General features: G+C 46.4%; 1 protein-coding gene across 5 annotated transcripts in view; it reads left to right on the top strand.

Moving 5' to 3' along the window:
- rreb1a (ras responsive element binding protein 1a) overlaps positions 1-21,895 on the top strand; it is a 53,431-nt gene that overhangs the window by 12,212 nt on the left and 19,324 nt on the right. For 2 of the 5 annotated variants that reach the window (XM_086190715.1, XM_086190713.1), the window contains exon 2: positions 13,177-13,285. The exons of 1 other annotated variant lie outside the window; for it this stretch is intronic. Coding sequence is in view for 3 of the 4 variants with exons in the window: in XM_086190713.1 (XP_086046839.1) it covers positions 13,177-13,285 (109 nt within the window). In the remaining variant the exon portion in view is untranslated. Of the gene's footprint in view, positions 1-2,480; positions 2,746-9,848; positions 10,223-13,176; positions 13,286-21,895 lie in introns of those variants that run through there. 2 more of the 5 variants (XM_086190712.1, XM_086190711.1) reach the window with 2 other exon arrangements.

Below are 21,895 nucleotides of genomic sequence, written 5' to 3'. Positions count from 1 at the left end.
ACTTAGCTGTCGGTGTTGATGTAAACTAGCACATTTAATTTGATGATGGATCAATACTGACCACATCGCAGGGCTTCCTGGTGATATATCGTGACACTGCTGCCAAGTATCCATGCTAATATGAAAACAGATGGGGGGGTGTGTGTGTGTGTTTTAAGAGCCAAGACATTGTACGGTCAGGTTAGTGGACCTGAGGCTGTGAGATATGGCTCCCTCCCTCAGCTTCCTTGATATCAATGCGCTCGACTGGTTCACTGCCGCCTCTGTCACAACTCTCAGAAAACATCCTTTGGGGCTGCAGTGTGTCATGTGATGGATGGGGGAGGGGCATAAAAAACAGAGAAAGCATTTGATTGGAGGGGAAATAACTTAAGGCCCCTGAGTGCACGATGAATCACCAGAAGAGTTTGAACATTTTTCACTGGAAGACGACAGGAAAACTACTCTGCTCCTGGTTCATGACGGACGTGATCATGTGACGCCACTGCGTTCGTCCTGTTGATGCTGGTTAAATGGCCTGATGGAGCGGCAACATGTGAATGAACAGACCTGACCTGCGTAATCCCATTAATCTGACTGTTAGCAAGGCTGTAATCTGATGTGCGCGCGCACACACACACACACACACACACACACACATACACACACATACACATACAGACACATACAGGACCCCTCCCGCCTCTGAAAAGGTGCTGCTGTTTGTTCTGCAAACATGGGACACACCTTGTTACCGCGGTGACCACAGCACCAACATGCCCCCAGACTGGAGTTTCTCTCTTCACACACACACACACACACATTTACCTGAGCATCCTTGTGTGTGTGTGTGTGTGTGTGTGTGTGTGTGTGTGTGTGTGTGTGTGTGTGTGTGTGTGTGTGTTGGGTGGAGGGGATTAAAGGATGGGAGTGCTTGGTTTCTGGGGGATGGGAGGAGAGTTTAGCAGTGTGGCTGACATCCTCCACGGTTGATGTGTTAAATTAACAAAAAAAAGTTTCATGTCAGTTTGGCTGTTTTGAAGTCAGAAGATCATGTGACCACTGCAGGGAACCATATTTGATGCACTGAATTCAGCAGCATGCTGGGAAATGGAGTTTAAACTATTTCTTTTTTTTTTTTACAACTGATTTTCCTGAATAGAGAGAAAGCGAGAACCACAAAAGTACTGCTGGTTACTGATATCAGTTAAAACAAGCACATCACTTCAACTGGGCATTGATGAGGTGCTTTTGCAGTCAGGAAGTGGTCATCTCCTGGCTCCTCCCCCAGCAGCCAATGGGATGTTCCAAGTGACTATGGGTGATTGAATCAGTGAATCAGCTCTGTGGGGAAGTCCTGGCCAGCTAGTATGATGTCTTGTAACTTTGACAGGAAACAGGAAGTTAGTGTAGAGAAATGCAACGATCACTGAGGTTCACCCATGATTCTCTGTGGTTGAACGGCGTTTCCATCAGGATTCATGTGAGAACTGTTCCGTCTTGGCTCCCACGGCCTCCTGTCTTCTTCCTCTGGTGGTCGATCTGGTTTCCTCCTCATCTGTGCATTTTATCTTTCTCTTTCCTTTCCAGCAGCACTCCGTCCTTTGGAGCTGCAGTGTCAGGTGACCTACCACCTGTGGCCTGTTGGTGATGATTGGTTTATGAAGTGGAATTGGTTTTGAAATTGCAGCATGTGAATGAATTAGTCCACATTTCTGAGAACACACCTCACCAGATGGTTGCATCATTGCAGGCTTTAACACACAGGTTGCATGTAAAGGTAATGGTGTGTGTGTGTGTGTGTGTGTGTGTGTGTGTGTGTGTGTGTGTGTGTGTGTGTGTGTGTGAGAGAGAGAGAGAGAGAAACAGAGCGAGAGAGAGCGATATCCATGAAAGTGATGTCACATACAGACACAAACATGATAAAGCAGCAGTAATTAGATGTTTGGATACACACACACACACACACAGTCACATCATTATGCTGACACACACTTCCTGACCTCACCTGCTCCAGTATTCTCACCAACATGCAACACTTTTATTCTGAAAACCCGCCGTAAATGGCAAGTGGACTCGTCACAGTAAAATTCAGCGACTCAGTAAAATTCTGTTTGCTTCTTCTCTCATTGAGAAATGCAGCTTCTGGAATTCTTTCTATTTACTAGAATTCTGCATCTCCACATCCCAGTGTGGTGGAATACCGGGCTGCCATTGGCTGCAACCCAGCGATGATGTCACAAGTCCTCATCGTTAACAGCAGGAAGTCCACAGTGAAGCTTTTTTTTTCTTCTTTTTTTTCAAATTTATCACAAATAGAAAGTCTGGAAGATGTTTTTTTTAATGCGTCAGTCAAAACATTGTGGAAACGAAAAGCAGTCAGACAGGAAGTGTTTCTGTGGGTTTTGGTCCTCCGACCTCAGCACAGCTCATCTTTCTGGTCTGCATCTTCTCACTCTGCTTATGTAGAGGAAATCTCAGGCAAATCTAAGCGGGAAGCAGCCGTCACTCAAGCTCAGCCAGCGAGGAACCTCCCCAAACGCTGCAACAGTAGAGGAGCAGCGCTGAGAGCTCTGGAAGGTCAAGCTTGGGGGGAAGAAGTCCCTCAGTAGCAACTTCACGTTATGTGGTGGCAGACTCAAGAGTCTCCGAGAGGAACCGGCACGTGAAGCCTCCATTCACACAGATCCCACAGATCCTCCAGCAGAGTGAGACGTCGTCCCTCTGGAGGATCTGATGCTCACCTTCATCCTGATGTGTTCAATGGTAGGAACATCTGCACTAGAACCAACACATTCTGATCAGAGCAGCTGCTGACCACCAAAGCATTCAGTCACACATCTGTCCTGTCAAGATGGAGTGAGAGACACCTGTCTCTCACTCTGTCTGTCTCTCTGTCTCTGTCTCTCTCTCTCTCTGGGAGCTTCTTCTGTTGCTTCTGATAAATCAAGTTGATGAAGTTTTCAGTGTGTGAAGGTTCAGAGTCTTGGGCTGCAGACAAGACGTCCACTCACACACACACACACACACACACACACACACACACATACACACACACCCACACACACACACACACACACACACACAGGAGGAAGCAGCGTCATCCACATTTTAGCTTCTCTCCATCTCTCCTTGATTCTTCACCGTTTTGTCCTGCTCTTTTCAGCTCTACAAATCACTATCACAAAATGATCTAAAAGGTGTGTGTGTGTGTGTGTGTGTGTGTGTGTGTGTGTGGTTTTTTTTCTTGTATTTGCTATGAATTGGGGACCAGCAGGAGTTCTTAACCAACAAAGTGAAGTCTTTTTTGGGAAGTGAGGACATTTTGGCCGGTCCTCACTCTGTCGGTCTTTACTATGCAACAGGTACAAGAGTGTGTGTGTGTGTGTGTGTGTGTGCTCGGTGATGGGGGATGGAGGTCAGAAGTGTGTGTGTGTGTGAGTATCTATAGGTGTGTATTGGTGGGTGTGGTCTCAGGTGTGTATTTGGGGGGTTTGCAGTAGGCGTGCCCACCAAACTCCATTCAAGTTTTAGTCAGAAATACAATAAACCCTCCCATGGGAACGAGGCCTGGTGGGACACAAAAGCACACCTGAAGAGTGTGTGTGTGTGTGTGTGTGTGTGTGTGTGTGTGTGTGTGTGTGTGTGTGTGTTTTGCCCAGAGGCAAAGACACAAAGAGGCTCTGAGTCTTTTCACTCAACTGAAACCTGGTCCTCCTCAGCACCACGCCCTACACACACACACACACACACACACACACACACACTCACACTCTACCTACAACCTGAACCTCAACACACTCTTTGTCTCACCTTTAATGTCCTCACAAGTGTGTTAACACCTCAGTCTGGTAGACTCAGGGATGGCAGCAGGTCCTGTTGGTCTTTCAGACTATTCTTTCTTCCGTCCTCTTCTCTCTCTGTCCTTCACCTCCCCCATCATGTAATCTTTTCCTCTCTTTCCTGCCTTCTCCCCTTCTCCTTGTTTTTTGCATCAATCTCTCCTCTCCTTCCCTCTGTCCTGATTCCTTCTCTTCTTGTTTCCTTTCCTCAGGTCTCATGTCATCTTCATCCTCCTTTTTCCTCTTCCTTGTTTTGTCCACTGTCCTCTTCCCTGTCCCCCTTCGATGCATCTGAACCAGGGAATTCTGGGTCATGCAGTACTTCTTTGGACTAGAAGATGTACAGATCAGCAGAGAGGGGGGGGGTAGGTTTGAGCTGGAAGAGTCCCCTGCTGCTTCCTGCTTCCTGTCCAGACAGGAAGTGAAGGATGCGACCGTGTTATTTCAGCATCTCTGCAGCACCGATAAGCTCTGGTGAGGTGGAGGAAGATCAGTGAAGCCTTCTGAGTTGGACTTTGTCTGAGGGTTGGTGTTGCGTGTCAGTGACACATTAACGGCGTTATCTCCAGTGCGCCCTTTGACCTGCCCCGGTAAACGACGATGTAGCTTGAGTTCTTCTGCTGCTGCTGGAAGCCCTGATGGGACTCAAACCCACGACCTGCTCATGATGGTTCAGCAGAAAAATGGAGATGATTGAAGTTGGTCAATGCCGCTGTGACATCAGCTGATCCTTCAAAATAAGTGTCAGAGTTGTTCAGTATTCAGGATGAAAGAACTCACTGTGAAACTGCCGCTGCTGTTACGATGCATGTTTGTTTACACAGAATCAAACGTGTGAATTTTTACATGGCGGGCGACGTTTTAACGCCGCAGTCAGCCATTCCGCTCGTCCGCCACACCCACTCGATGTGACCCTCTTTGTTCCTCTGCTGGCGCCGTAGATCTGGTCCTCTGCCCTGCGTCTGCTCCGTCACAATGTTCCCGCTTTGAGCGACTGATGGAGTCGCAACACCGAAGGTTCAGGACAAGGTCACGAGGTGTGATGTCAGCACACGCGTCAAGGTTATGGGAGCATGCTGGTTTACTGTCCTGAGGTGGTTCCTCACAGGCGTGGGTCAGCTGGTTCCCAGCTCAGTACCAACACCAACTACAGCCGTCCAATGGCGGTATCAGAGTCGATACCGATGCCTGAGAAACTGAGGTTGGCTGACAGCCAATCGTTGATACCAAACTGATAAACACGTCAACATTCTGATCCGGACAAAGCGACGTGTGTCTTTATCGCCAAACATTTATAAGAAGCCATGAATCATCTGTGCACTGGGCCTGGGAAATATCCGCCAATGGACAGATGGAACAACAAAGTGATCAATACCTGCCGATACTGATGGCGTGCTGATGTCATTGTACGTCTCTGAACACAGTTCTACACTTAATTCAGCTGCAGAAGAAGACTGTTGGAAGGTAAACAAGCCTCCATCTTCTTCTGCAACAGTGAAGCTGTGTGACTCCGCCCCTTTCTTTTCTCTCCATCTTCTGCAAATGTAAACGCTCACAGGTCTTTCATCAGTGTGTGTGTGTGTGTGTGTGTGTGTGTTGAACAAGTCAAACTGACTTCTGCGTGTAGTGACAAGCTGTGAGGCCTCGAGGCAGTGCAAGCACACACACACACACACACACACACTGTTCTCAGTGACAGTTTAGCTTCACAAGAGGAGGGAATTATAATGATGTACAAGGGGATCAAAGAGAAAAATTAAAAGTCACATGACACAAGATGGAGGACATGAATGAGTTGGTTGTCCTCCATTCTCAACCATCTCATTAATCGGACTCGCTGGTTCCAGGTGACTTGATCTCTGTTGGTTTGGTTTTATTCACGCCTGTTGTTGTGGTGCTGAGTTGTGCTGGCCATCGACACGTCACATAACCTAAAATAACGAATCGCATTTTCTATTTTAACTGTGTGTGTGTGTGTGTGTGTGTGTGTGTGTGTGTGTGTGCGTGCGCGCGCCTGTGTGTTTCGTCTGCTCTTCTCTCATCACTTCCTGTTTCTGTCCTCCTCCATCTTTTCTTCTCTCTGATACGGGCTAAAGTACAAGGCCAGACGTTGGGCCAATCAGAGCACTCGCTGGCTACAACCCTCCCATCCCATATATATCACACAGCTGTGTGTGTGTGTGTGTGTGTGTGTGTGTGTGTTTCTGTAAGCTGTTACTGCTGAGTAGCTCTAACTTCACTTGAACGTTTGAATGTGTGATTTAATATTTACTATTTAATTATACAGGATGAGCAAGGAAGGTTAAAGGAAGTCACAAGGGTGGCGCACACACAGACACACACACACATGCACACACTCCTATCAGCCGTGTGTGTGTGGAGCTGCATGTCTTGTGTGGCTCAGCGTTTGAAGGGAGTGCCTCTCTCCCAGCTCTCCACTCAGTGTCTTGTCTATAATCCCATTATTACTTTTCCGGCATGAGTGGTAATCAACGATCTTTCAGGTGACATTTTTAAAATAATTCATTCATTTTGCAAGAAATATAGATTTTTCCTGGTTATTAAACTTGCTCTTTAGTTGGTCTCAGGAGAACCACTCGCGTTATAAACCGCTACACCGCTGGAATTCGTTCAGTTGTGGTCTGTAGTTCAGGTCCTGCTGAAAGGCCAACGTGACGAAGCCCCACGCTGTCCTGGGCGGAGCTGGGACGTCCTGTAGGTGATCACTACAGCAGCAGAGTGAAGCATCCTGGTCTGGTAGAGAATCTTGGGCAGCTTGGCAGCAGGACGGCGACGTGCTTCTGATGGGTTGTTAGGGTCGGTCGGTTTATCAAACTCGACGCCGACTGAACCATGAGATGAATAGAAGTCGTGGAAGTTTCTGCTGCGATGACGAGCTTTCATCGGTCCGTGTTTATGCTGCTAGCAAGGCACCAGTTCCTGAAGTCTCAATGTGAAGCCCTCCTCCTAGCCTGAGGCGGCCCGATGGAATCACGTGCTAACGCTCCTCGCTACCTGCAGTTGAGATGAACGCACATGCAATCACAACATCTGTCGAAAAAGAGCATCTTGACTTTTGAATCGTTTTCAGCCTTTGATTGTTGGAGACTTTCCCCCCTCCTTGATACGACACACTCGTGTCCGTCAGCCCAGTAACGTGTGTAGGAAAGGCAAATGCACACACACACACAGACACACACACTAGCAGTTGTGTTAGCAGGCAGTGTGTGAGCCAGCTGTTGAGTGTGTTTGTGTGGGGGGGGTAGCGGAGGATGAATGTGTTGCTTGTTGAGCAGGGGACAGCTGCTGCTGCTGCTGCTGGACAATGGTGGAGGGAGGACGGGATGAAGAGGTGAAGTGATGGACAGATGAGTGGAGGAACAGAGGAGCAGCTTTTCAAAATAAATTGCCTTTCTCTTATTTTGTAAAATAGGGTGGTTACGTCCTAGAGAGGGAGGGTGGATCTGAAACGAGAGAAATTGCTGCTTTTATAAAAACTATTTTGAATTTGTTCTACTTTCTGTGGTGTTGTAAACTGATATCCCACTGACTTCATATTCCATCATGCACTTCTGTGTCTCCTCTGTCCACTGCGTCTGCTTCGTTACCCGACAGGCAGAAGTAGTGGCTGATTTCTAGCCAGCTCATGTTCAGTGGATGGATGAGCTGAGGAGCAGCTGAGACACGGCAGCAGACGACCCCCTGCACTCACGTGCTGTTGGATGGAGGGGTGGAGTGTACCTGCTGCTGCCACGCCAACATCTGCGTTGAACAGCAGCACACACACACACACACACACACACACACACACACACACACAAGCTCCAACGGTGGCCTGTCGCCCTGCCAGTGTAGCATCTGCTGACTTACAGTTAATAAAGCTGTTAATGGGACAGAGGATGTACACACATGTGCACACACACACACACACACACACACACACACACACAAAAGCACACACACACGTGCAGTCAGGTTAGCATCTGCTAGCGCGTTGTGAATGAATAGGGGTCTCACAGAGGAGCGGGCCGAGGCTGTCGGCTGTCGGCGACACCTGTTAGAGTGTGAGAGTGAGACAGCTGCTCGCCATGTTGACAGGGACCCCCTGCTCTGACTCCGCCCCCCTTAACCATCACGTGAGAAAAGCTGACACAATGAAGACGGTGAGGATGGAGAAAGTGAAGGTCACAAAGACAGCTGATGTTTCTCACCGTAAATATGAGGAATTGACTCATGAGGAGAAACAGGAAGTAGATTGACCATGTCATGATGACGGCCGCTGGTGTTTGATGATGTCACGGTTCTCAGTAGGCGTTTTTGACATACAGTCATTCAAACACATAAAGCACTAAGATAAAATATTCATATTTTGGGGCTTGAATCAGAATTTGTTTTCCCTTTAAAAACTGTTTAATGTTCAAACTAAGTTGGCGCTTTATTGAGAGTTGCTGTCCCTCTGCAATGTATGACATTTATCCAAGGCCCCTGTCTAATGGACGAGTGCCGGCCGCCACTGGTTGGGGGACCTGCGGGTCAGGACAGTCGCCATCGCCAGGAACTCCTCAGTTCTACGTCTTAGTTTTCTTCCTTCAGGGTTCGGCGTGATGAGACTTGAAGGTTAACAGGGAACTTGAGCTGCGTGTACTGACTCATCAGTGCGAGTGGCGACGACGAGGATGCTGCTGAGGCTCCGCAGCAGCCAGTCAGACATGAGGTTCTAGAGAGGGCGGGCATCAGCCGGCCAATCGGAGACCAGTTCAGAGAGCAGGACCAAGACTTGAGCAGCTCAGCTGGTCTGACTGGATTCTCTCTTGATTATTGTTTCCATCTTTTTTCTCACTTCCTTTTTTTCTGCTTTCACACCCATCTCTTTCTGTGTCTCTGTCTCTCTCTTTCTGTGTCTCTGTCTCTCTCTTTCTGTGTCTCTGTCTCTCTCTCTGTCTCTGTCCCTCTCTCTTTGTCTCTGTCTCTCTCTGTCTCTGTCCCTCTCTCTCTCTGTCTCTCTCTCTCTCTGTCTCTCTCTCTTTGTCTCTGTCTCTCTCTGTCTCTGTCCCTCTCTGTCTCTGTCTCTGTCTCTCAGTCTATGTCTCTCTCTGTCTCTCTCTCTCTCTGTCTCTCTCTCTTTGTCTCTGTCTCTCTCTGTCTCTGTCCCTCTCGGTCTATGTCTCTCTCTCTCTGTCTCTGTCCCTCTCGGTCTATGTCTCTCTCTCTCTCTGTCTCTCTCTCTCTCTCTGTCTCTCTGTCTCTGTCCCTCTCGGTCTATGTCTCTCTCTCTCTGTCTCTCTCTCTCTCTGTCTCTCTGTCTCTGTCCCTCTCGGTCTATGTCTCTCTCTCTCTGTCTCTCTCTCTCTCGTTCACTCGCTCCATCAACACTGAATCAGCTCAGATTGTGAAACACCTCGTTATCCACCCTGATTCCTGGAAACTAGCGTGGAGGTGGAAGAGTCCGTGACACATTTTTAATGTAACCTATAGAAGCAGAAGAACCCTAGGCTTTGATTCTGCAGCTCTCTAAACGTTCTGTGGTTGTACTTTGTTTTGTCGTCTCTTGCACCGCAACTGTTTATTTTATTCTACATTTTAAATTCTTTTTTGGCCTTTTAAAGCCTCTGTCCTTTTACGTGATAATAGATGACGTCAGCTTTGTTACTCAATCATTAAGCCATCGAAAACAACTTCTTTCAGCGTTGGTCTTCACGCCATGTGTACTAGTAGTAGTATTCTACCAGGAAGGCTTGTGCTTCATTTTGCTGGCTGCACTCGTTCCTGATATTTATAAAAGTGTATCAGCCGACACTTTGCCTAAACGATCTCTCACTTCCATCTGTTGGCATAATTCAGCCCCGAAGATCCAGGTCCGTGCAGGGTCACGACTAGAACTCGATCCATCTTGAGGTCATCTCCCATCATGCTCCTGGAGGAACGTGTCCGCCGATGTAACACTCTATCCTTCCTCTCCCTCCTCCCCCCTCCTCTCCGTGTTCGCCCCTCTTCTCCTCTCCTTTGTCTCCTCGTCTTCTCCTCCAGGCCTTCTGCACTTGTCTGTGCCTGTCAAACCAAAAGCAGAGCAGCATTCCTCGTCCTGCTTGGCTAGTTATTTTTACTGCTGCCGTCGCTGATGGCCGCTGGCCTGCATCTTTCCTCCGTCGCTCCTCCAGTTCAGTCCCAGTCATCCCAGTTACACCATAGTAGACTTTAACCAGCAACTCACTCCTGCTGGTTTGTCTTTCACAGCCTGTGACAGGACAAAAAGTTGTTATTTCCACGTAGCATCAGCTTTTAGCTGCATAGTTGCATAACCGCCTCCAATTACCCGCTAACAGGTGAGAGAAATGGATGAAATACCTGCAGTGAAAGGATAGAAGCTGCGCATGGCCGCTGACCAGCTTCACCCCAAGAAAGTAAGTTCATGAAAAAGATGCAAGCAGGAGCCATCACATTTGGAAGTAAGGAAAAACAACCTTACTTCTGGTTCTGACAGGATTTGCATGTAAAATTTGAAAAGATTTTGTTTGTCAATTTACTTTTGAAGGTTTTGTCATTGTTTTTGAGCGATTAACCAGAAAATAACAAGCTAAACATGTCGTCTACTGCCTTGATCTATGTAGCAAAGATGCTAGCTGGAGTGGTCCAAATTCAGAATACCGAAAAGTGGCATTTAGCTCTGAAAGGATCGTAAACTATAACAGTAATCCTTGTCTTCACTATGTTTTAGTCTGCTTTTGAGAGTTTATCCAGAATAACACAAGCTGAACCCGCTGTCTCCTGCTGGAGGTGCATTTACGTGAGCATGCTAGCATGACTCATCAGAATTTAAAGTATGGAAAATTGACATCTGAGTTCATCACCTGGATAGAAAGTGAGTTAACCTGACGAGAACTTTCTTAAATCTTACAGATCTGATACTGTAGACGTATTGTTGTACTTTTATATCATTGAAGTGGGTTCTCAAACCAGAATTTCTCACAAAAACAGTTGAGATGCTAATGCTGACCTTGCCACCTTATTTCAATTGAACATTTGCTTGTTCTTTTAAAACTCCATCCATCCATCGTCATCTTCCGCTTATTCCTACACATTAAGGGTCGCGGGGGGGTGGAGCCTATCCCAGCGTCAACGGGCGAGAGGCGGGGTTCACCCTGGACAGGTCGCCAGTCCATCACAGGGCCAACACACAGAGACGAACAACCATTCACACTCACATTCACGCCTACGGTCAATTTAGAGAATCAATCAGCCTCGTCCCCAAATTGATGTCTTTGGACTGTGGGAGGAAGCTGGAGTACCAGAGAGAACCCACGCAGGCACGGGGAGAACATGGAGACTCACACAGAAAGATCCCACGCCCGAACCGGGACTCGAACCCAGAACCTTCTTGCTGTGAGGCCACAGTGCTGACCACTGCACCACCGTGCAGCCTCTTTTAAAACTCTTTTATATTAATTGCTTCAACTTGGCTCATCAGAGAGTTAAAACCTGCGCGTCGAGCCGTTTAGCATCGTTAAGCTACAAACAATGCAGCGGGCTGTGTGCAGCATAGCTAAGTGAGTGAGTGGGGCTAGCTCATTAGCTGCTGGCTTAGCGGGGGCTTTGTGTGATGCAGGAAGAAGGTGGTGATAAACCCTGGTGTGATGCTATCAGGTTACACTCGTCCGTCCAGCAACAAGCCTCCATTAAAACTGCTGGGTTCCAAACTCTGGACAGGTTTGATTTTGTTGAAAGTTTCGCTGAAGCTGCAACATTTTCTTCTCATCACCTCTTCTTATTTTTGTCCGTCCATCCTCCTAATTACAAAACACCCTAATCTCTTAATCTTTCTCTCCTTCCCCCTCTCGTCCTCCTCCTCCCTCCATAAGGAATGCGTCCATTCGTCCTGTGTGAGCTGCCCCTCATCCTTCCTTCCTTCATCCATTCGAACGGTTAGATTTCATCTGTCAGAATTTTCCCTCATCCTCCCTCCCTCTATCCTTCCATCCTCCCTCCGCTGCCTCCCTTCTCTCTCACTTGTGTGGGTTTAACAGTAGCAGATTATCATCTCCGTGTGCCACCGATGCTCAGCGCTCCTCGCCGTCTTTATCTTAAGCTTCTGTTTCATCAACATGTTCCCTACCTGAGCAGCATCCGCCACGCACGTACGGTTGCGCTTCCTGTGGCAGCCATCTTGGATTTCTCAGCGGGTCCTGGACGTTGATAATTCTTCTGTTTTCATATCTTTGTACTTCCTGTCTCCAGTTTGACCACCAGGCACAAAAAGGTTTCACAATAAAAGCCTGTGGGTGTCTTTATTGAAAATTACCTTCATATCATTGTTTTCGGCCATTGCTGTCCTCACTGCAGATAGCAGCTATCTGTTTATTACCCATGATGCACTTGTCCCAGCTCAGCTTGTTATCTGCTGGCGGTGAGTGTGTCAGCTCAAGAACAGAGCGGCCACACATCAACCCTCCATCCAGGGATTCAGATATCCAAGCTGACGATGTGTTTAAAGGCTGCTTCGCTTCCTTTATTCCTTTATCCTCTAAATGCGTCTGATAGCTGGAGCTGGTCACATGACCAGGAGATAATGAGACCAAACAGGTGACACAACTGACTCCACCTCTGCGGGTCACTGCCTCTGCTACTTTGCAACTAATTTGACTTTATTTCGTAGGTTCTGTTTCCTAGAAGAACTGTTTCATCTGCTGTGTATTTTACCAGTGAAATTCGGGTGAAAATGGTCAGAGGCGTGCGTTGATTCCAGCGGGTCCACGGCGTTACCATGGCGTTGCCTGGAATTGATTCCAAAGCTCGTACTGGCTCAGATGGCCGCCATCAGAGAGGAACTGTACATCAACTAAAGAAAATCAAGATTTTAGGCCCTCCAGCAGCCCAGGGAGAATCACGCCAAAATTAAACTTTAAATGATGTCAATGCTTGATATGCAGTCAGAATCACTTTATTCCACAAACTAGTTTACAAAAAATACAGTTATTATTGAAATAAAGTTGGTGCCAAAAATCAGTAAAAACACATTTTCCAGATTGGTTCTAAAGGTTCTAAACTCTGCGTGCGTGCAGAAAGGTAAACTACGTGTTATCATTCCGTTTGTAGTTGAGGTGGACAGTGAGGTGACACTTGAACCGTCTCATGCACACACCTGGAAGGGGCGGAGTTAGAAGCTGAGCTGATGTGGTTGATCACATGATGCAGTACAGGAGAAACTAATAATAGTTGTGTGTTTTCATACATGTTTGTGTATTTGTGTATGTTTACATTTTGTGTTGGTGTGGGTGTGTGTGTGTGTGTGTGTGTGTGTGTGTGTGTGTGTGTGTGTGCGTGCGTGCACTGACCATCTCTCTGTGCTCTCCCCCTGCAGTGTGAGCAGTGGTTGCAGACACACACACCACAAACCCCGCCCCCTCCCACCCGCTGCCCCGCCCCAAGACACGAGCGAGTGAGCGAACGTTGCTTTTCGAGAAGAACGGGTAAATATACTCCTCCCTCCACCTTCTGCCTCCACCTGTCGGCTTCACCTTCATCGCTCTGCCTGCCGCGCTCCTTCACTCTTGTCCTCCTCTCACTTCTCCTTCATCATTCAGCCAGCATGGTGTCATCCCTCCATCGCTGCCCCTCCCTTTCCATTCTTGCGCCGTCCTCCATCAATCAGTAACACCTGTGAACGCTGCCTCGCTCCGCCCCCTTTCCCAGGTGTCATGCTGCTAGCCATCACTTGCTTGATGTGAAAAAGCAGATCAAAAGAATTCCACAGGTTTTGAATCAAAATGTACGGAGGACTGAAACAGACACTCACACCAAGAACAGCCTAACTATGACATAAATCTTCTGGTTCTTTTTAAATTAATTAGTATGCACATTCTTGATTTAAGTTTTGTTTTTTAAATTTATGTCGTATAATTTTATATTTTGGGGAATTTGCCCCCCCCCTTGCTGTTCTTCAGACGTGCTGAAAATCTCAACATAAATCAATGAGAAATGAATGTAAAAGTGAAGATAAAGTGATGATCTCACAAACTAAGTCAAAAGCAAGGACAGATGTGTTTCTACTTTTTTTTCTTTTTCTCTGCATTTTTAAAATTCTCTAATGAACCTGCACATATAAACGATAAATTATTTAATTTATCCATGAAGTCCTCTATATTTAGATTTGGCAGCTTTGGTCCTCCATATCCTGGGATGCAAACCAAACTGCTGTGGCCGTTTGTGGCTCCGCCCTTTTCCTGAGCACGTGGGAGCTGGAGCGTGTAGTCGACGCGCTCCTTGGTGCTCGGGAGTCTGTCCCTGTCTTTATTGTGGCAACAAACAAAACGTTCGAAATAGAAAATCAATGTGAGAGTGAAACCACCAGCGCTGCAGCCCAAAAGATGATGAGTGCAAGTAAAACAAACTTGTGATTGTTAATGGAAGCGGAAGCAGCCGAAGGAACACCCTCCTCTGCTGGCCAGGTTCACGAGTCTTGGATTTCCAGACAAGTGGCGATCCACATGAGTACACATGAAACAGATCTATTTCATTTGGAACAAATCATAAAAGGAAGGTCAGTTTTTTAATGTGAAGCTGTTTGACAGCGAAAGACAGACACAAAAGTCTCTTGGAGCCTGTGGCCCCTTGGGCCGGGCCTCGCACGGCGCCGCTCCTGGTCAGCAGGAGCGTTGTGTCTGTTCAGCATCGTCGCGGTTATTTTTAGATGTATTTATGGCCGCCATGTCAGTGCCAGCCCAGCTATTTTTGTGATGTTTTGAATTGAAGTTGCAGGTTGAGGGAGTCATGCTGACATTGAGGTGCTTTTGTCTCGTGACTCTCAGGTGCCAGCCTGAGTGGAAGGTTTCAAACCTGTTGAAGCCCTGCTTGGTCTGTGAGCTGGAACCTGAGTCAGGGATGTCTCCTCCCCTGCACGAACCCGCATGTTCCTCTCATTTGTCTCGTCTCTGTCGGCTCACTTCCCCCATGTGATGCTAAAGTTTTCAAGACGCTTTGTTAAAACAAAACATTAAGAAATGCATACGAACCTGGTGCAGGTTCAGGTGTTACCGTGGAGACGGAGGTATAGCTTGTAAAAAATGAATGATTTCACATTTTCTAAAATCCTCACATTTGCACTCAGGTTGGGACGACTGGCTTTGACCAGCAACGACTGGGAATGTCAAACTCCATTCAGAAAACAAGCTTTTTAGAAGTTGTGCTTGCTGTCTTGTGTGACAAAGCAGCATCATGATGGTGTCACTGGAATTGTTGGATCGGTTTATTGTGATTAAATCACATTGGATCGAGGTTGAGATCGTTGTGTTGAGCGTCGCGCAGCCTCAGAGAGAGACGACAGTGTTCAGTCCACTGAGCCTTCAACAGTTGGGAAGACTAGAAGATCCGCGCAATCAAACTATTGATCCATGCTGAAATGAGCAGAGCGCTGACAGGAAGTAGCCTCTCAGCCCATGGAGCACGCTCAGTCTGCGTGAGGAGAGATTTACCTGCAGGGGCTTGAATGGGGGGATCTTCATCAAAATATCCAACTCATAAAAAAATAAATGTTGTAGCAACACCAGAAGCTTACGAATGTGCGAAGTCTATCAGCGTGATATTATAGGACTGTGGGTCACGTGTGTGTCAAGTGAAGACAGATGAATGTGTGTTTGTTTGTTGGAGAGAGTGAGAGTAGAGGAATCTACGTGCTGATTGGCTGAGAGCCGGCAGACATTTTCCTCAGTCGGGCTGCTCAGCGGTTGGCTGGGACTCTCCCCTCCCCCCTCTGGGCTCTGGTATGCTGTACAGTAGAGCTGACACGCTGCTGATGCTATCTCAACACTTTATCACGTCGGGTCTAAACTCCACACACACACACACACACACACACACACACACACACACACACACACACACACACAGGGGCCAGTCAATCTGTAACCAGGCCGGAGGAGAGAAAACAACCTGAACGAGCCCAAGAGACGAGATGATGCAACAGGGAGGGAGGAGGAGGAGGAGGAGGAGGAGCAGAGGAAGTTAGAAGCCGAGTAAAACTCAGCGTCTTAGTTTAAGATTCACAGAAGATGGAGATGCCAGAAACATGTGGACACACCCGTTTGTGTACTTTTAGTTTCACAACGTCGAGCTGCAACTAGTTCTACATCGAAGGATCCCTTTCCTGCAGGAATGCCAAATATTTGCTGGCATCAGCCTTTCAAATGTGAAGCTGTCCCTCATCACACATGAGATGGAATCAGAGGTTTTTCTGTCAAAACACTGTTCTTAACAATAATGAGACAACATAGAAACAAAAACAAAACAGATTAAAAGCTGAAAATCACATGAAAAATGAGACAAAGATCACAATGTAAGAATAGAAATCCCTGAAACAGCAGTGACAACTTTAAAAGGAGGAACTGATGGAGCGCATGAGCTGGTAGGAGTCAAGAACACAAATAACCCCCTCCAGCTTCAACCACGTCAGTCGGCCGGTTATTCAAATGTAGCGCAGCGTATGTAGGGCTGACCCCAAGGCTTGGGGGCTTCGATGCGTCCTTCGTTGCCATGGCAATCAACACCCAAATCAGCACTTTACAACTTTACAAGCAGGACACAAGCTATATTTACATTTACTGTTTTATAAAAAAACAAACATTCTTTTTACAAAACTAAATACTGAAAACTTAGAGTAAAATAAACAAAGTCAATAAAAATCACCGGAAAGCCAATTTTCAAAAGTTAGAAAAGTGCCGTAGCACGTTAAACTGATTTAGCATCACATGGCTTGACTTAGTAGCAGGTTATGGAAAGTATTCATTATACTTGAATATTTGATATGTGGTATTTTTAATTTGAGAACCTGGATACATGGATTGTACTCAAGTACGCGTTTGTCCTGCTCATTTTTTTTTTTAACTGCCTTTATACTTCTCTACCAGTTTTCAGGAGGCAAGTACTGGAGCGTTGAAAGAACCAGTGAGTGAGGAGCAGTGGAGGATGGGAAATGGCAGCTGAGTGTAAGATGGAAGTAATCTCCTGTGACTCCCCGGATGGCGAGTTTCCTGTGGCGGTGTTGGGAGACAGAAGCCCTTTTATACCGCCTGGTGCAGGCAGAATTATTCCATCTTGCAATTCTGTAGAAAAAGCACGACTGTTAAGGTGGCGTAGGGACAGTCGGTGTTGAGTGGGTGAATACCTGTTGTTGTTGTTGTTGTTGTTGTTGTTCCAGATACTGACGCACCGTCTCATGGACTTTGTTTGGATCAGTGTAAACAAACAAAGATGGGAAAGTGAGGGGGTCTCGGCAGTCGCAGCAGGCTGGAAACAAACATTTCTGTGTCTCGGAACGAAGTAACAAAAACACTTGCATCAAGCAGCATATTACTTTTATTTTATGTAGGGTTGAATCCTTCACGGGCAGCCATTTTGGTTCATTGTCAGAAAGCTCTGGTGCTGGATTTGAAGTTAGCAAGACGCTGTTGCACGTCGAGCATAAACACCAGCACAGCTGATATCCTCAGAGCTGCAACAGGCCGTTGTAATTAGTAAAAATGTTTAAACCTCTGTAAAATGGTCCTGTCTGCAAAATAGCAGAGTTTGCAACAGTATTAGAATCCCTGTCTGAGGCTAATTAGTTTTAGCTGCCACGTACTTTATTTACACCACATTCACTGCATTTCAACGTCCCTTGAATGAGAGGTTAGCATAAATGTAGCCAGAGTCAACATCCCCAAGGTCGGAGCTTTTATTGTAGACTTCAAACTGGTGAATACAGTTGGCAAAAAACTCATAATCTAGTTTTCTGAAAAGCTTTATTAGCGAAAATATTTAAACAGCCAGTTTGATCAAACTAGCCTTATCTCTAGCAGGGCAACGAAAACGGCTCAAAAAGCTAACTAGCTTCAGATGCTAGTTCAAGTACTTTTCTGTGGTGGTGCACAGTTGAATGTCCAGTTGCGAGAAAACCTGCTCACTTAATAAAGTACTTGAGTAGCATCAGATGGTTGAACCAGAACTTACTAACCAGAACAAACTAGTTTTGTGGGTAATTTGCTGTCATTACACTAGAGATTTTAATAATAATAATAATAATAACTTTATTTATATAGGACTTTTCAAAAACAAGTTCCACAGTGCTTAACAATAAAACAGATCAAATACAAGGGCAATAATAAGAACAATGGTAAAAATGAAGAATATCAACTATAAAGAAAAAGCCAAACAGTAAAAGTGAGTCTTCAGAAGAGATTTAAAAGAGGACACTGAGTCTGCTTGCCTGAGGCCTCCGGGAGTTCCACGGTTTAGGGCTCATGCAGAAAGGCCGGGTCACCCTTAGTGACCAGGCGAGTTTTTGGAACCCCAAGGAGGATCTCAGTTAGCAATCAGGCTCACAAGGAATAAGCAGGTCACAAATATAAGATTTTGGTGAAGGGGCACTGGTTGAATACCTGGATGACCATTTAAAGGAATGTGGTTTCCTGTAGGAGATGGAGAACAAGGTAGGAAGAGGCAGACTGACAGTTAGGAGGCAATAAATAGGCAACATATGGTCACCGGGTCCTGTTGTCCCCCCACTCCTCCATTTATCTCCCTCTCCATCTCTTCTTCCCTCACATCTCGGAATGCTAAACCCAGACGGTTAGCTGCCCCCTCACCCCACCCCCCACACGCACGCACGCATTAAGAGGGTGATATACATTTTAAAAGGGGAAAAGAAGAAGAGTTCGACTGTTTGCTTTTCGCAGCAGGTGTTAGATTTGTCAGTTGGGCTCTCTGCCTCACGTTACGATGTTATGATGCTAGCTGGCTAAAGCCTGATTTATGCTTCTGCGTCGTGGCGACGCCGTACCTACGCCGTAGCCCCTACGTCGTCATTGTGCATTTATAGTTCTGCGTCGAGGGAACGCGTTGCTCTGTAATTCACCGCCAAGCCACTAGAGGGGTGTGGCTTTATCTTCGTATGGTTTTGGGGGACTCTTGTCGAATTCCTTAGTTTTCTTCCGGTCATAGCACATGGGTCAGAGACACAGACAACAATGGAAGTTGTAAAGGTGGTCATACCTGCGAACCTCCTCGATAACTCTTTCTTCGGCTTGGTCCATTTTTATTTTTGCGTGTTGCTCTCACCACAGAAACTTAAAAAATGGCGGTGTTGTTGTGCTGAACCGGAAACGTCGTGTGTGCGTACCAATCACAGTCCGTTGACGTTCACGTCACTACGCGTCGACGCGACGCGTGGTCAGGACTTTTTGGAGGTGCACGTCGGGCTACGGCGTAGGGGTCTGCGTTGACGGCGTAGGTACGGCGTAGGTACGGCGTAGGTACGGCGTAGGTACGGCGTCGCCACAACGCAGAGGCATAAATCAGGCTTTATTAGGCTGCTAACTGTCTTGCTGGCACAGTACACACATTTCATGGTTAGAGATGCGTGCTGGGATAACAGTATTTACAGAAAATTCAGCTTTCTAAATATTAAAAATTGTTACTTAGAGGTTTATCAGCAGTCATGACATCCAGAGCAACAAACATTATTTAGCCAACAAACTGTCAAGAGCTTCTTTGAGTGTCACCCTGCACTGAATAAGTCCGTGACTTCACGTCTTCACGACCTCTGAGGATACTGACCAGGCTAACACCCAGAACTTTGCTAGCTATGCTCATGCAAATTAGCGCACCAAAAACTAATGCAGCTTCTTGAGTGCTTGTTAAATCTGAACTCTGTTAACATCGACCAGGATGCTACCATTGCCCACCCAGCTCTCACGGTTGGAGCGAGAACACCTGCGCTTACTTCTTAACCATAAAAACATTTGATGTAGCCTCAATGCTAAGTTGCTCACTAGCTGGTTCTGACTGTGTGCTACATATTGGTACTTTAGTGAATCAGAACTTCTAAAGTATGCTAGTTAGCTACTTCCTCTGCTAGCAAGAGTCAAAATCATTTCTAAGAGACATGATTCAAACACCAGATTTAGGTTTCAGGTGACAGCAAACGTCCATCCATCTCTTCACCAGTGACTCCTCCTGTCAAAGGCTTATGTCCTCACACAGGTGCCTCACTGCAGGACGTTTATGCCAGTAAATGAGCTGACCTTTGACCTTTGGATGGGAAGCTAGCTAAGCAAGATGGATTTGTGTTTTGATTCAGTTGTGTTTTTATTTGAATGCATTGCAAGTTAAACTGAGTTTTAAGAAAGAGGAGGTCAGAAGGTCTGCTGCAGTCTGGCGCAACGCAACATTTCTGTCACAGTCCCACTCACACACACACACACACACACACACACACACACACACACGTGCAGTAACATCAGCCGTTGCAGTGAACTCATCTACAAACGTACATCTTCAGTGTTGCCAGAAACACACACATGCATACACACACATATTGCTTTGGTTTGATCATTGATTGATGGGTACTTATCGACTTTGACTATCGATGCATTCAGGACCACTCAGAAGTTTGGTATAAATTAGTTCAGAATTTTGAAAAATTAATGGAACTGTCTAACGCTGAAATTACCTTTCGGGCATCTAATTCTGATTTCTGCGTCTTGACATCTCATGCAACATCACGTATGGAGGCCTTAAAGAGAAACTCCTCCTAAAACGTGTGTTTGTCTTTTGGGGACTCGCACTTTGTTAATCCAGAGAGCAGAAAGAGCCAGCCATGTATATTTAGCTTGAAGCTAATAGCCTGACAGCTAAGAAGAGCTGAACTGTCCAGAAACGTCTGTTTACGTACTCGAGTGCTCTCAAGTGTTCGAGACTGTTTTTTTTATCATTTTAGTTTTGTAGATCAACGCATAAATCGGCTGTTTGTGTCCTAAGTTCCTCGATCCAAAATGGTGGCTGCTGCACTTTGATGAGCAATTAGCTTTCTCTTCTTGTCAGTGCAAGATCTTTGGTGATGGGGACTCTGAAAATGACAGATGATATAAAGGAGGTCAAAGGTCACTGGAACATTTTTTGAAAAAGAGGACATTTTTCTGCCTTTTTTCTATTCATTCCACTCTCCTCGCCATCCCGTCTTCACATCTAACCTCTGTTTTTCTCTCCTCGCCATCCCTCCTACATCCCCCACCCCTCCTTGCAGCCATCTGTTGCCGTTCGTTTCAGCCGGCTGTAAAAAGTGCTGCCTGAGCACTTTGTCAGCCAATCACAGTGTGTGTGTGTATGTGTGTGTGTGTGTGTGTGTGTGTGTGTGTGTGTGTGTGTGTGTGTGTGTGTGTGTGTGGCTGAAGACGAATGATGCTAATGTAAAAAACAATCTGGAGGCTTCAGAGGTGCGTGCGTGCGTGTGCGTGCATGCGCTCGTGTGTGCACCTGCCTCGGCCATGTTACAGTGTGTCATGTCAGTGATACAAGCAGGTCAGTGGAAACACAACACGTGTGCGCACACACACACACTGCCAGTTGTCACCAGTCAGTTGCAGAGCTCCACTCATCCTCTTCATCCTTCCTTCCTCCTTGACTCTTTCATTTCTGCATCTCTTATTCCTCAGTTTTCTCATTAATTTCTTCACATTTTAATAATCTTAAAGTAACATAATCCAATATAAACACATTTGACACATTTCCATTTCAAAGTCCATTTTTACTCATAGATTTGTACCTTTAATTAAACTACAAAACCCTGCTGTTGTGTTTAGAAAAGCAAACTTTTCTTCAGAAAATGAAACTAATTAATCACTGCCAGAAGCTGTAACATCAGACTCTCATCTTTTTGACAGTGAGTGAATCATGCAGGACAAACGCTTCTGCTTCAGAAAATAACAAAATTGAAATATCAAATCATGATATGTGATGGAAATGTCCCCTTGAAAGAAGTGGCCCACTTTGAGGGAAAGTCTGTTGCTGTCCATCATCACAAGAGTCAGACGAGAAGACAGAGACGCTCCTAGGGACCTGAAACCCAGCATAGTTAGCTTAGCACAATGGCTGGTAGTGGGTGAGTAGTGTTAGCATCAGCTAGCTCAGGTCCAGGCTAGTTAGCTTAGCACAATGGCTGGTAGTAGGTGGGAAGTGTTAGCATCAGCTAGCGCAGGTCCAGGCTAGTTAGCTTAGCACAATGGCTAGTAGTGGGTGAGTAGTGTTAGCATCAGCTAGCGCAGGTCCAG

This window comes from Aulostomus chinensis, chromosome 21 (genome assembly GCF_037954235.1).
Source record: "Aulostomus chinensis isolate RoL2024-O1b breed Wild chromosome 21, RoL_Achi_v1.0, whole genome shotgun sequence".
Taxonomy (NCBI): domain Eukaryota; kingdom Metazoa; phylum Chordata; class Actinopteri; order Syngnathiformes; family Aulostomidae; genus Aulostomus; species Aulostomus chinensis.
The sequence above is the reverse complement of the archived record's forward strand: the minus strand, read 5'-3'. Positions and strand labels throughout refer to the sequence as shown.